The sequence below is a fragment of the Dama dama genome, chromosome 11 (genome assembly GCF_033118175.1).
Source record: "Dama dama isolate Ldn47 chromosome 11, ASM3311817v1, whole genome shotgun sequence".
NCBI classification, from domain to species: domain Eukaryota; kingdom Metazoa; phylum Chordata; class Mammalia; order Artiodactyla; family Cervidae; genus Dama; species Dama dama.
In genome coordinates this window covers 19,881,213-19,893,418 of record NC_083691.1, presented here as the reverse complement: position 1 = coordinate 19,893,418, position 12,206 = coordinate 19,881,213, and the positions used below count along the sequence as shown (strand labels likewise).

General features: G+C 36.0%; 1 protein-coding gene across 1 annotated transcript in view; it reads left to right on the top strand.

The window, feature by feature from the left end:
* Positions 1-12,206, top strand: part of ROCK2 (Rho associated coiled-coil containing protein kinase 2) — a 129,708-nt gene that overhangs the window by 40,671 nt on the left and 76,831 nt on the right. The window contains exons 2-3 of the mRNA XM_061154820.1: positions 5,693-5,774; positions 7,922-8,022. Of these exons, the coding sequence (XP_061010803.1) occupies positions 5,693-5,774; positions 7,922-8,022 (183 nt within the window). The remainder of the gene's footprint in view (positions 1-5,692; positions 5,775-7,921; positions 8,023-12,206) is intronic.

Below are 12,206 nucleotides of genomic sequence, written 5' to 3'. Positions count from 1 at the left end.
AGATTGATCTCCTTGCTGTCCAGGGGGCCCTCAAGAGTCTTCTCCAGCACCATAGTTTGAAAGCATTAGTTTTTGGGCACTCAGGCCTTCTTTATGGTCCAGCTCTCACATCCGTACATGACTGTTGGAAAAACCACAGCTTTGACTATACAGACCTTTGTCAGGCAAGTGATGTCTCTGCTTTTTAATTATGCTGTCTAGGTTTGTCATAGCCTTCCTTCTAAGGAGCTTTCTTTTAATTTCATGGCTGCAGTCACTATCCACAGTGATTTTGGAGCCCAGGAAAATAAAAGTCTCTCACTGTTTCTGTTATTTCCCCATCTATTTGCCATGAAGTGACGGGACCTGATGGTATGATCTTAGTTTTTTGAGTGTTGAGTTTTAAGCCAGCTTTTTCACTCTCCTCTTTCCCTTTCATCAGGAGGCCCTTTAGTTCCTCTTTGCTTCTGCCCTAAGGATGGTTTTATCTGCATATCTGAGGTTATTGATATTTCTCCCGGCAGTCTTGATTCCAGCTTGTGCTTCTTCCAGCCCAGCATTTTGCATGATGTACTCTGCATAAAAGTTAAATAAGCAGGGTGACAATATATAGCCTTAGCATACTCCTTTCCCAATTTGGAACCAGTCCGTTGTTCCATGTCTAGTTCTAACTGTTGCTTCTTGATCTGCTTACAGGTTTCTCAGGAGGCAGACAAAGTGATCTGGTATTCCCATCTCTTTCAGAATTTCCCACAGTTTATTGTGATCCACACAGTCAAGGGCTTTAGCATGGTCAGTGGTGTTTTTCTGGAATTCCCTTGCTTTTTCTATGATCCAGTTCAGTTCAGTTCAGTTGCTCAGTCGTGTCTGACTCTTTGCGACCCCATGAACCGCAAGACGCCAGGCCTCCCTGTCCATCACCAATTCCCGGAGCCCACCCAAACCCATGTCCATCGAGTTGGTGATGCCATCCAACCTTCTCATCCTCTGTCGTCCCCTTCTCCTCCTGCCCTCAATCTTTCCCAGCATCAGGGTCTTTCCAGTGAGTCAGCTCTTCGCGTCAGGTGGCCAGAGTATTGGAGTTGCAGCTTCAACATCAGTCCTTCCAATGAACACCCAGGACTGATCTCCTTTAGGATGGGCTGGTTGGATCTCCTTGCAGTCCAAGGGACTCTCAAGAGTCTTGTCCAACACCACAGTTCAAAAGCATTAATTCTTTGGCGCTCAGCTTTCTTTATAGTCCAACTCTGACATCCATATATGACCCCTGGAAAAACCATAGCCTTGACTAGACGGACCTTTGTTGGCAAAGTAATGGCTCTGCTTTTTAAAATGCTGTCTAGGTTGGTCATACCTTTCCTTCCAAGGAGTAAGTGTCTTTTAATTTCATGGCTGCAGTCACCATCTGCAGTGATTTTGGAGCCCAGAAGAATAAAGTCTGACACTGTTTCCACTGTTTCCCCATCTATTTCCCATGAAGTGATGGGACCGGATGCCATGATCTTAGTTTTCAGAATGTTGAGCTTTAAGTCAACTTTTTCACTCTCCTCTTTCACTTTCATCAAGAGGCTCTTTAGTTCTTCTTCACTTTCTGCCATAAGGGTGGTGTCATCTGCATATCTGAGGTTATTGATATTTCTCCCAGCAATCTTAATTCCAGCTTGTGCTTCCTCCAGCCCAGTGTTTCTTATGATGTACTCTGCATATAAGTTAAATAAGCAGGGTGACAATATACAGCCTTGATGTACTCCTTTTCCTATTTGGAACCAGTCCGTTGTTCCATGTCCAGTTCTAACTGTTGCTTCCTGACTTGCATACAGGTTTCTCAAGAGGCAGGTCAGATGGTCTGGTATTCCCATCTCTTTCAGAATTTTCCACAGTTTATTGTGATTCGCACAGTCAGATGCTTTGGCATAGTCAAATAGATGTCAAGCAGTCCAGCAGAAATAGATGTTTTTCTGGAACTCTCTTGTTTTTTTGATGATCCAGTGGATGTTGCCTATTTAATATTTGGGTCCTCTGCCTTTTCTAAAACTAGCTTGAACATCTGGAAGTTCATGGTTCACGTATTGCTGAAGTCTGGCTTGGAGAATTTTAAGCATTACTTTACTAGCGTGTGAGATGAGTGCAATTTTATGGTAGTTTGAACATTCTTTGGCATTGCTTTTCCTTGGGATTGAAAGGAAAACTGACCTTTTCTAGTCCTATGGTCACTGCTAAGTTTTCCAAATTTACTGACATATCGAGTGCAGCACTTTAACAGCACCATCTTTTAGGATTTTAAGTAGCTCAGTTGGAATTCCATCACCCCCACTATTTTTGTTTGTAGTAATGCTTCCTAAGGCCCACTTGACTTCATACTCCAGGATGTCTGACTCTAGGTGAGTGACCACACCATTGTGGTTATCTAGGTCATTAAGACCTTTTTTTGTACAGTTCTGTGTATTCTTGCCACTTCTTAATCTCTTCTACTTCTGTTATGTCTTTACCATTTCTGTCCTTTATTGTGCCCATGTTCGCATGAAATGTTCCCTTGGTATCTCTAATTTTCTTGAAGAGATTTCTAGTCTCCCATTTTATTATTTGTGTTCAGGAAAAGTTAGGAAAATAGGTTGTTTTATACATATTTTTTTCTCCTGCCATAATAATTGTAATGAGAAAAATTGGATGTTGACCTGTATCTGTTTATTCAGAAAGACAGTAGGATAAATCACTTTTCTCTCTGCCTTCCTGTGTTGCTAACTTTCTACATGCAGAAAACCCAAGTTAGTACTGGAGCTGATTCCCATATTATTAGCCAAAGATATTAGAAATATGGGAGATCTGGTAAGTGGGCATGCTCTGAGGGCTTAGCTTAAGATTTATTTGAAAGCTATGTCTTACCTTCCTCCTTATGCAGTTTCATATAAAAGTTGGACAGTAAGATTTTTTTTTTTTAATGTCTTTTAGGAACTGGAGCTGGGGTTTTTCACTCCAGCTACTGTTTTCCCAGTAATTGATCTTGGGGAAACATTTTGTCCATTAGGTTCTTTTAATTCTCAGTCTTTGGTCTTACTGCTCTCTGCACTGAAATCCAGTAGATCTTTGCAACTCTAGCTTCTACTTATTGCTTGACATTTTTCTTTCTCATTCTTGAATACTTTGTGGTGATGGTGTTTTTTTCCACTTTCAGTGGGCTACAACTTTTAAGTTTCTCCTGTCATTTCTATGCATTTGAAAGTAGGGAAAGAGACAAATAGTGTTAATTTTCTTCATTGCTTTGAAGTTTTGGTTGTAGGCTTTTCTTTAATATGTTTTATTTTTTAAAGTTTCTTTATCTCAGTTTTAGTATCACTTTCGAAGAATCAGTGTTAAAAAAAATTACCTCCTAAGGTTTATATGAAACTGCTTAACGAGGATGATCATAGACATAGGGTTTTAATCAAGTCTTGAGCTAATGCAGCAACTTGATCTCAGCATCAGTTTCGTATGCTGAAAATACTGGTATCTTTTAATAATTCAGTATTTGTTTCTTAAAAATAGTACTAAGTAGAATAAGTTTCAAGTGTAGAAATTTATAAATGTAGAAGTATAGATGTAAATATATTTACCCCTGCAATCTCTTCTGAGGTAAATTATTAGCAAATTAAACTATTAGTATTATTCAAAAATAAATGCTACCAAAAAAAAACCCCTTAATGTGCAAATGAAATAGTATTTGATCTTTAAAGAATGGTTTACAAAAACAAAATAGTATTACCACTGAGCTGAGCTACTGCTCAAGTGTTCCAGCTGCTGAAAAAGCTCTGACTGTATACACTAGTGGGAGATATTATGGGAAAATATTTATAAACTATTTCTAGTTTTTTTTTCTGTTTGTTTATTCTTTATGGAACTCCATCTCTCTGTGATGACTTTTGGGGAGGCTGTAAGGTAAGCAAGGATTCAGTCCTTTTACTGATGTCAAGCTGTAGTTTTGTTTCAAAGAAAATTTTCTTTTGTCTTCATTATATGTACATGGAGACAGTATGAAGTGTACAAATGATGTTTCTTGGGAAAGTCTGAACTAGAGGAGAATATTCTTGTTAATAGAAGCTTCTGCCTGTCAATTTAAATGTTTTCTTCGTTGTGGAGATTAATTGAGGTCCTATTGTAGAGGACCTTTCAAATGCATGTACCCTTTTTGATTTGAAATGTTAACACAGAGTATAAATCTGGATATATCTAAAAATATGTGATTCAGATTTTGCATTTTAAACTTATTAAAATATCAAAATTATACCAACGAAGATATATTGATATTTTGGTACTTAGAAATAGCCTAGTATGCTAAAATGCTAGTATGAAAAGTAGTTCAGCTATCCTTGAGAGGGAATTTGTGGATTGAGGATGGAGGGAGGGTGTCAAAATGTGAATGTAACAGTATCAACCTGACTAGAATTTGTATGTTAATTTTTAATGTATTCTTTTCTTTCAGTTGGAAAGAATCACTATCCTTTCAATGTATCTGCATTAATGATATCAGTGGGATATAGATAGTGTTCATTGTGATTAAAAATATTTATGGCCTATTGTTATCACCTCTACACCATTCTCTATAGAATATTTTCACAAAGTGTTAACATGTTTCTTAACAGAAATTGAAAATATGAAATATTACTTGTAAATAAACATAATATGTGCAGTTTTTCTAGAATTAGTAAAGTAAAAATGCAAATTTCCCCCCCATTTTCTTCCTACCCAGATCCTTAAAATCTCTCTTTATTACCATTTCATTTTCTGCAATCCTTTAGCTTCCTTCTTTACCCTTCCAAGCTTCCACTGGTGGTTGAGATGAGGGAGATGAGTTAAGTATATTGAACCTCTAAGACTTAGGAAGTATTTTGCTACATCATTTTCTAATAGCAAGACCTTGGGCTTGCCAAAGTGGCTTAATCTTTCTAAACTGTAATTTGTTTCTTTTTAAAATGAGAATATGTCTTTTTCTGCCTTCCTTGGAGTTACTTGGGGATGAAGCAATATATGACCCAGTGTTTTAGAAATACTGTTTCCTTCATAAGCATATCCCCTCCATTGAGTAATTTGAGACTTGGTTTGTTTCTTATTAGTTTTTTTCACTCCCACCAAGTTACATATATGTACTTTTTCCTATTTTGATTATAAATTTAATGCATGCTTGTAGAAAGTCTAGAAAATACAGAAAACTTAAAGAAAAAAATAGAAATCTGAAAATGCCTCATCCTGTTTTCATGTTTTTAAGGGAAATTTAGTTTTGAACGTCACTTTCCTGAGGGTAAGGATAGTTTAATGTCTCACTTATTTTTAGATTTTTTTGTTCTTTCCATGCACTAGGCACACAATTAATGCTTGTTGAATGAATGGGAACTAAAACTTATTCTAGGTATATTTCTTAAAGTTAAAAGCTTTGTAAAACTTTACTGGATATTCAGAGAGAAAAAATATCTGACTCACAGGAAATAATAGTGGATATACATTTTAAAATGACCTTTTTCTATTGGCTAAAAGTACAGTGGAAAATATGATAGGATCAACCCTAATATTCTCTGGCAGAAGTTAGGAAACTATTTAAAGCTATTGGACTGGGCAGTTTCAGATCAAAGTGGATTGACATTTATTTAGTGAGAGTAGCACAGTAAAATTTAAAGGCTTTTTGTCTTGAATGCTTGAAAATTGTAATAACTTTTTCCCCCTCTCTTTATTTTTTATTAAACAGGATGGCTTAAATTCTTTGGTCCTTGATTTGGATTTTCCTGCTTTGAGGAAAAACAAAAATATAGATAATTTCTTAAATAGATGTAAGTATGTGTAAACTTCATATGTGATCACATAACTCTACTTTTGATGAGAGATTTATGTTTAATATCATTACAGTCCACAACTTTTAAATTATTAAATACTTTTAGTTTGCCACCTGATATATTTAAATACTAATATTCTTTATTTTCAAGCCAAAATTGGAAAACCAATTAAAGTATGTGAAATAGGTAAAATTCAAAATTTTGTATAAATTAAGACTATTTAGCATTTTCAGAACAGGTCATTTATGACAGTTCCAAGAGAAGTTTTCAGCTAATATTAATAAATCTAAACTTAGCTTGCTTTTTTCAGCAAGCTAAGAGAGTTAGCTTGAAAAAGAAAAAGCAAGAGAATTCTAGAAAAACATCTACTTCTGCTTTATTGACTACACCAAAGCCTTTGACTGTGTGGATCACAACAAACTGTGGAAATTCTTAAAGAGATGGCAATACCAGACCACACTACCTGCCTCTTAAGAAACCTGTATGCAGGTCAAGAAGCACCAGTTAGAACTGGACTTGGAACAATGGACTGGTTCCAAATTGGAAAAGTAGTATGTCAAGACTGCATATTGTCACCCTGCTTATTTAACTCATATGCAGAGTACATCATGTGAAATGGAAAGCACAAGCTGGAGTCAAGATTGCCAGGAGAAATATCAATAACCTCAGATATGCAGATGACACCACCCTTATGGCAGAAAGTGAAGAACTAAAGAGCCTCTTGATGAAAGTGAAAGAGGAGAGTGAAAAACCTGACTTAAAACTCAACATTCAAAAAACTAATATCATGGCATCAGGTCCCATCACTTCATGGCAAATAGATGGGGAAACAACGGAAAGAAGGACAGACTTTATTTTCTGGGGCTCCAAAATCTCTGCAGATGGTGACTGCAGCCATGAAATTAAAAGATGCTTGCTCCTTGGAAGAAAAACTATGACCTACCTAGATATAAGCAGAGATATTACTTTGCAAGAATGGTTCATCTAGTCCAAGCTATGGTTTTTCCAGTCATCATGTATGGATGTGAGAGTTGGACCATAAAGAAGGCTGAGTGCCGAAGAATTGATGCTTTTGAACTGTGGTGTTGGAGAAGACTCTTGAAAGTCCTTTGGACTGCAAGGAGATCCAGCCAGTCAGTCCCAAGGGAAATCAGTTCTGAATATTCATTGGAAGGACTGATGCTGAAGCTGTAGCTCCAATCCTTTGGCCACCTCATTCGAAGAACTGACTCATTTGAAAAGACCCTAATGCTGGGAAAGATCGAAGGCAGGAGGAGAAGAGGATGACAGAGGATGAGATGGTTGATGGCATCACCAAATCGATGGTCATGAGTTTGAGCACGCTTTGGGAGTTGGTGATGGACAGGGAAGCCTGGTGTGCTGTAATCCATGGGGTTGCAATCAGACATGACTGAGAGACGAAACTAAACTGAAGACTTAGCTTTACGTTACCCAGAAGACTAAATGGGCTTTATGTTTGTTTAAATGTAGATATTTCAGTCTAGTTAAATAAAGATAGTGTGATAACAATTATTGCCATAAATGTGGTAACTTTTAATAACTTTTAATATTTAGCAGTATTGATGTTGCAGTGAAGTTGTGAATGAATTGAATTCTGAGGATTAGAAATTCTCAAAATAATTGTGTACACTTTATGTGGACACAGTAAGCTTTTTAATTTGGAATTATCAGAGTCTGGGCTATTTTCCTAATTAAAAACTTACCTATAGTTATCAAATATACAACATGTGATTAATGTTTTTCAAAGAAATAGGCTACCAGAATTCATTATGAAGATTAACCTTGTATAACTTGGTAGCAGCTTTCTACCATGATTGAGAGTGTACTCCAGGATTGCTTGGGTCATCACCGTTTTAGCTGTCATCTAACTTGCTACACAACAGAGTTGGAAACAGCATTGCTTAAATACTGCTTTTTTGGTAGTCTTATATGTAGAGTTTTCATCCTTTGACGTAAAGTTTATGTGTCTTAGATTTTTAAACAACAGCATTTAAAAACTGGTAAATTTAGCTGAAAACTAAACCCAATCTTTGAAGTATATATTTGCTTACCAATATGGTAATTATTTTAAAATGTTGTTTATAAATATGGTGATTGATATTATGGTGATCTTTTTATTGTAGATGAGAAAATTGTGAAAAAGATTAGAGGTTTACAGATGAAGGCAGAAGACTACGATGTTGTAAAAGTTATCGGAAGAGGTGCTTTTGGTGAAGTCCAGTTGGTAAGAAAGAATTTGTTTTGTTCTTTTTATTATTTGTTTTGATGACATGGTTTTGTGAAACATTTGTCAGTGGCCCTAGAGTGGATCTTATTTCTGTGTCCAACCATGCCAGAAAATTAGCTTTATGAGTTTCATCATTTCATCTCTTAAGCGCATCGGTATCACATCTATGAAAGGAGACAATTATAATCTGTATACCAGGTCTTTTACAACTCTAAAACACTGGGATTTAGAATAAGGCCAAGTTGTCTGCACACATGATCTGCTTAGTAGTTAATATTCTTTCAGAACTACTGTGTTTTTATTTAGTATGTTCAGATTCATAACATCTCAGCCTAATTAGGTGACATTTAATATGAAAAACCCAGCAAAGGCATTTTAATATTTGAAAGAAAATGTAAAACTTGCCTTTGCGGGGCAAAGTGATAGCACTAGAAATACTTATAAATGTCTGCAGACATTTCAGACATTTTATTTATATTATTATATGAGGAACAGTAATGTAATAATTTCTTTTTTCATCACCTGAATATGGAACTTCTCTTTTCTTTTTCTTATAGTTAAACTATAAGAGTCAAATTCTGTTTTTAACTTAATAGTGCTTTATTCTCCTTGCTGGAGCACCAGGAAAACTGTGTGCTAGCATGGGTTTCTCTAGGAATACATCATGACAGAGTAACCTCTGTCTTTTTCTTTCATCTCTTGTCTCTTTGATAGGCTTATTGAACTTGTAGATCAAGATAGTACAATAGATGTAGTATATATCTATAAGATATTTGAAAAGTCCGACATACTTGTGAATATCTGGAGAAATATTGAATAAGCATATGGGTAGAGAGCTTTAAAACTAAGTTAATAACTGTTGAAGGCATGGTTCAACTGGTTCCTTGGACACAGATCCCCAGGGACAGTTTTTAGAATTCTTTCCTCTCCTATTAAACATTTTATTAATGACTTATATTTAGGCAGTGGTGACAGGTTGAATAACTTTGTAGATGAGTTAAAACTGAAGTGTGAGGATGATTTTAGAAGATGAGCCAAACCCCAGAAATCAACTGGGGAGATAATTAGCCAAATGGAATAAATGAAATTTAACCAGAATGATTACCAGTTGGATATGAAGAATTCAAGGAATAGATTGCTAAACAGTATATTAAAGAATGATTATTCTTGAATGTAGACCAGGCAAAAACCATTGATGATATGGCTACCAAAATAGTAAAGTTTGGACTTCTTTAATAAATTTCTGAGATAATACAGATAGATTTTCTCTAATTTGAGGTGATTGGGTCATCTCTGAATATTTAACTCAATCTAGATGCCCTGGTGCCTTGTTTTATTTTTTATTTTTTTTCCTCAATTATTTTTATCAGCAGATGAATGGATAAGAAAGCTGTGGTACATATACACAGTGGAATATTACTCAGCCATTAAAAAGAATACATTTGAATCAGCAGATGAATGGATAAGAAAGCTGTGGTACATATACACAGTGGAATATTACTCAGCCATTAAAAAGAATACATTTGAATCAGTTCTAATGAGATGGATAAAACTGGAGCCCATTATACAGAGTGAAGTAAGCCAGAAAGATAAACACCAATACAGTATACTAACGCATATATATGGAATTTAGAAAGATGATAACGATAACCCTATATGCAAGACAAAAAGAGACACAGATGTATAGAACAGACTTTTGGACTCTATGGGAGAAGGCAAGGGTGGGATGATCTGAGAGAACAGCATCGAAACATGTTGCCTTGTTTTAAAAGACATGTTGGAGAGTATCAAGGGACAAATAATGCTCAGGGACTTGAAATAATGCCACCTAGGGTATTATTGAATGAATTGAGACGTTGATTTGGAGTAGATTTTAGGAATGGGCTGCCTTGGAAAGTAAAGAGGTTTTGTTTTATTTTTTGTTCTTAGTGGAAGTGCTGAAGCTTCAGCTAGCAGAATGCTCTAGTGGGTAGGGTGGGAGATTAAGTTACATGACAGTTCATATGAAAGTTTCTAGAAGAGAGGGAAATTATAAAGTAGTTGAATCTTAGCTCTGCCATGGCCTAACTCGAAAGACCATGAGTACAGGCAGATTTCTCAATCACTCTGAATTCCAATCTGTAGAATGCTGATAGTAATACCTGTGTCATGGAGGTCGTTATAGGAAAACTAAATGAATTTAAAAAGTAAGCCTGGTTGTAGTATTCTCTGAGTGTTAACCATTGTCATTATTTGCTGTTTGATATAGAAGTCATATCACATGTATTTGAAATAGGTACGTTGTTTCTTCATGCTATATGATTATGGAAGAGACCCTAGAATTTGACATTGTATTTTTGGAAAGAAATATGACAGATCTTGACTTGTCATGTTTTGGTGACAGGCTGGTCACTGTTGTGTGTTAGGTTAACTTGATCATTAAAATTTAATATGTTGAAGAAGTCTTCTATTTTTGTTGTTAATTTCCATCCTGTATTTCATTTGGCCACAAAATATGCAGAAACAAAGTTAAACGTTTTTAAAAATGAAAATTATTTTAACATTCCATTAATCTGATGACCTGACCTGAGAGCTTGTACATGTTTGTTTTGGATTTAGTTCTTGGTTGTTACCTTAGGCAGGGACTCTTCAAAAGAAGGGTGAGAATAAAAAGGAAAAGTCCAGGTGCTTTTCCCCATTGCCTTTTGAAGTTGATTTGTATGTGGTAATAAATTAGGCAGATGTGTAGGGAATGTTCCATGTTTGGCATATTTTTATGATTATGTTTTTCTAGTCATATGAAGAAAGTTTTACAGTAGTGGGTGCAACTGTGTCTTCCCTTGTGAAATGCTTTTTCTGGTCAAGTTAAAAATACATTATCACAGAGGACATACCATTCAGTTTCTACAAAGATTCTCATTGTAAAAGTAACTCTGGTATGTAATAGCAGCTATTCCATAGTGTAAGAGCTAGAGTCAGGCTGCTTAAAATTGAATTCTGACTCTTGCTGACTAGCTGTGATGTCAGACAAGTTACTTAATCTCTCTATGCCTTAAGTTTCTAATCTGTTAATGAAGATAACAATAGCATCTATGCCTCATGGGATTACATGGAAGAAGTAAATGTGAGAGTATATATATAAAGCATTTGGAACAGTTATAGTAAACACTTAGTAAACGTTAGCAGTTAATTATCAGATATAAAATGGCACATTTATCTGTATCTATCAATGAAATATTTAATCTGGATTTGTTATGTTCCAGGAGCTGTGCTAGCCTCTAAAGATATAATAGAATAACCACTCAATCATGTCCAACTCTTTGCGACCCCATGGACTAAAGCCCATCAGGCTCCTCTGTCTATGGAATTTTCCAGGCAAGAATACTGGAGTGGGTAGCCATTCCCTTCTCCAGGGTATCTTCCTGACCCAGGGATCGAACCCAGGTCTCTGACACTGCAGGCAGATTCTTCATGGTCTGAGCCACCAGGGAAGTCCCCTTGCCATCTGAGCCACCGGCGGAACCCCAAAGATACAGTAACATAGCCTCTTGCAAAGACTTGGAAGCAACTGAAGTGACTTAGAGCACGTACACGCACACATGCACACACACACACACACACACACACAGTTGCTGAGAGTGGTAGTTTTGTGCAAGAGATGAAGAATTTTACCTTATGATAAACACTATGAAGGAAAAGATCTGTATGCTATGAAAGAGAATAATGGCGGAATGTGCCTTATTCAGACTGGGAAGTTGGGAATGCTCTTGCTGTGAGATAGTGACAATTAAGTTAAAGGGGTTGGCCACGTGAAGAAGTGTGGATGGAATGGGAGTCAAAATACAGAGGGAGTACTTGTGAAAGTGGCATGAACCAGGAAAGTGACAAGTCATTTAACTTACTTGGGTGTAGATTTCCTCATCAGAAGAGTCATTTTTTTGTGGGTTGAAAAGTTCTATCATCCCAGGAAGGCAGAATTTGTTTATCCTGTTGTCTTATGGTTGTTGTTGTTTTTTTCCTATCTACCAAGATGTATATTTAACTTCTGTTTTTATATCATGAAAAGTTGGTAACAATAGATGATTTTACATATAAAATCCTTATTGTTTTTGGATTCTGTTCTTTTGGAATATTTTATCACATCTAACTTTTGTGGAACATAATATGATTCAGTATAGCATATTGTTTAAGATCATGGACTC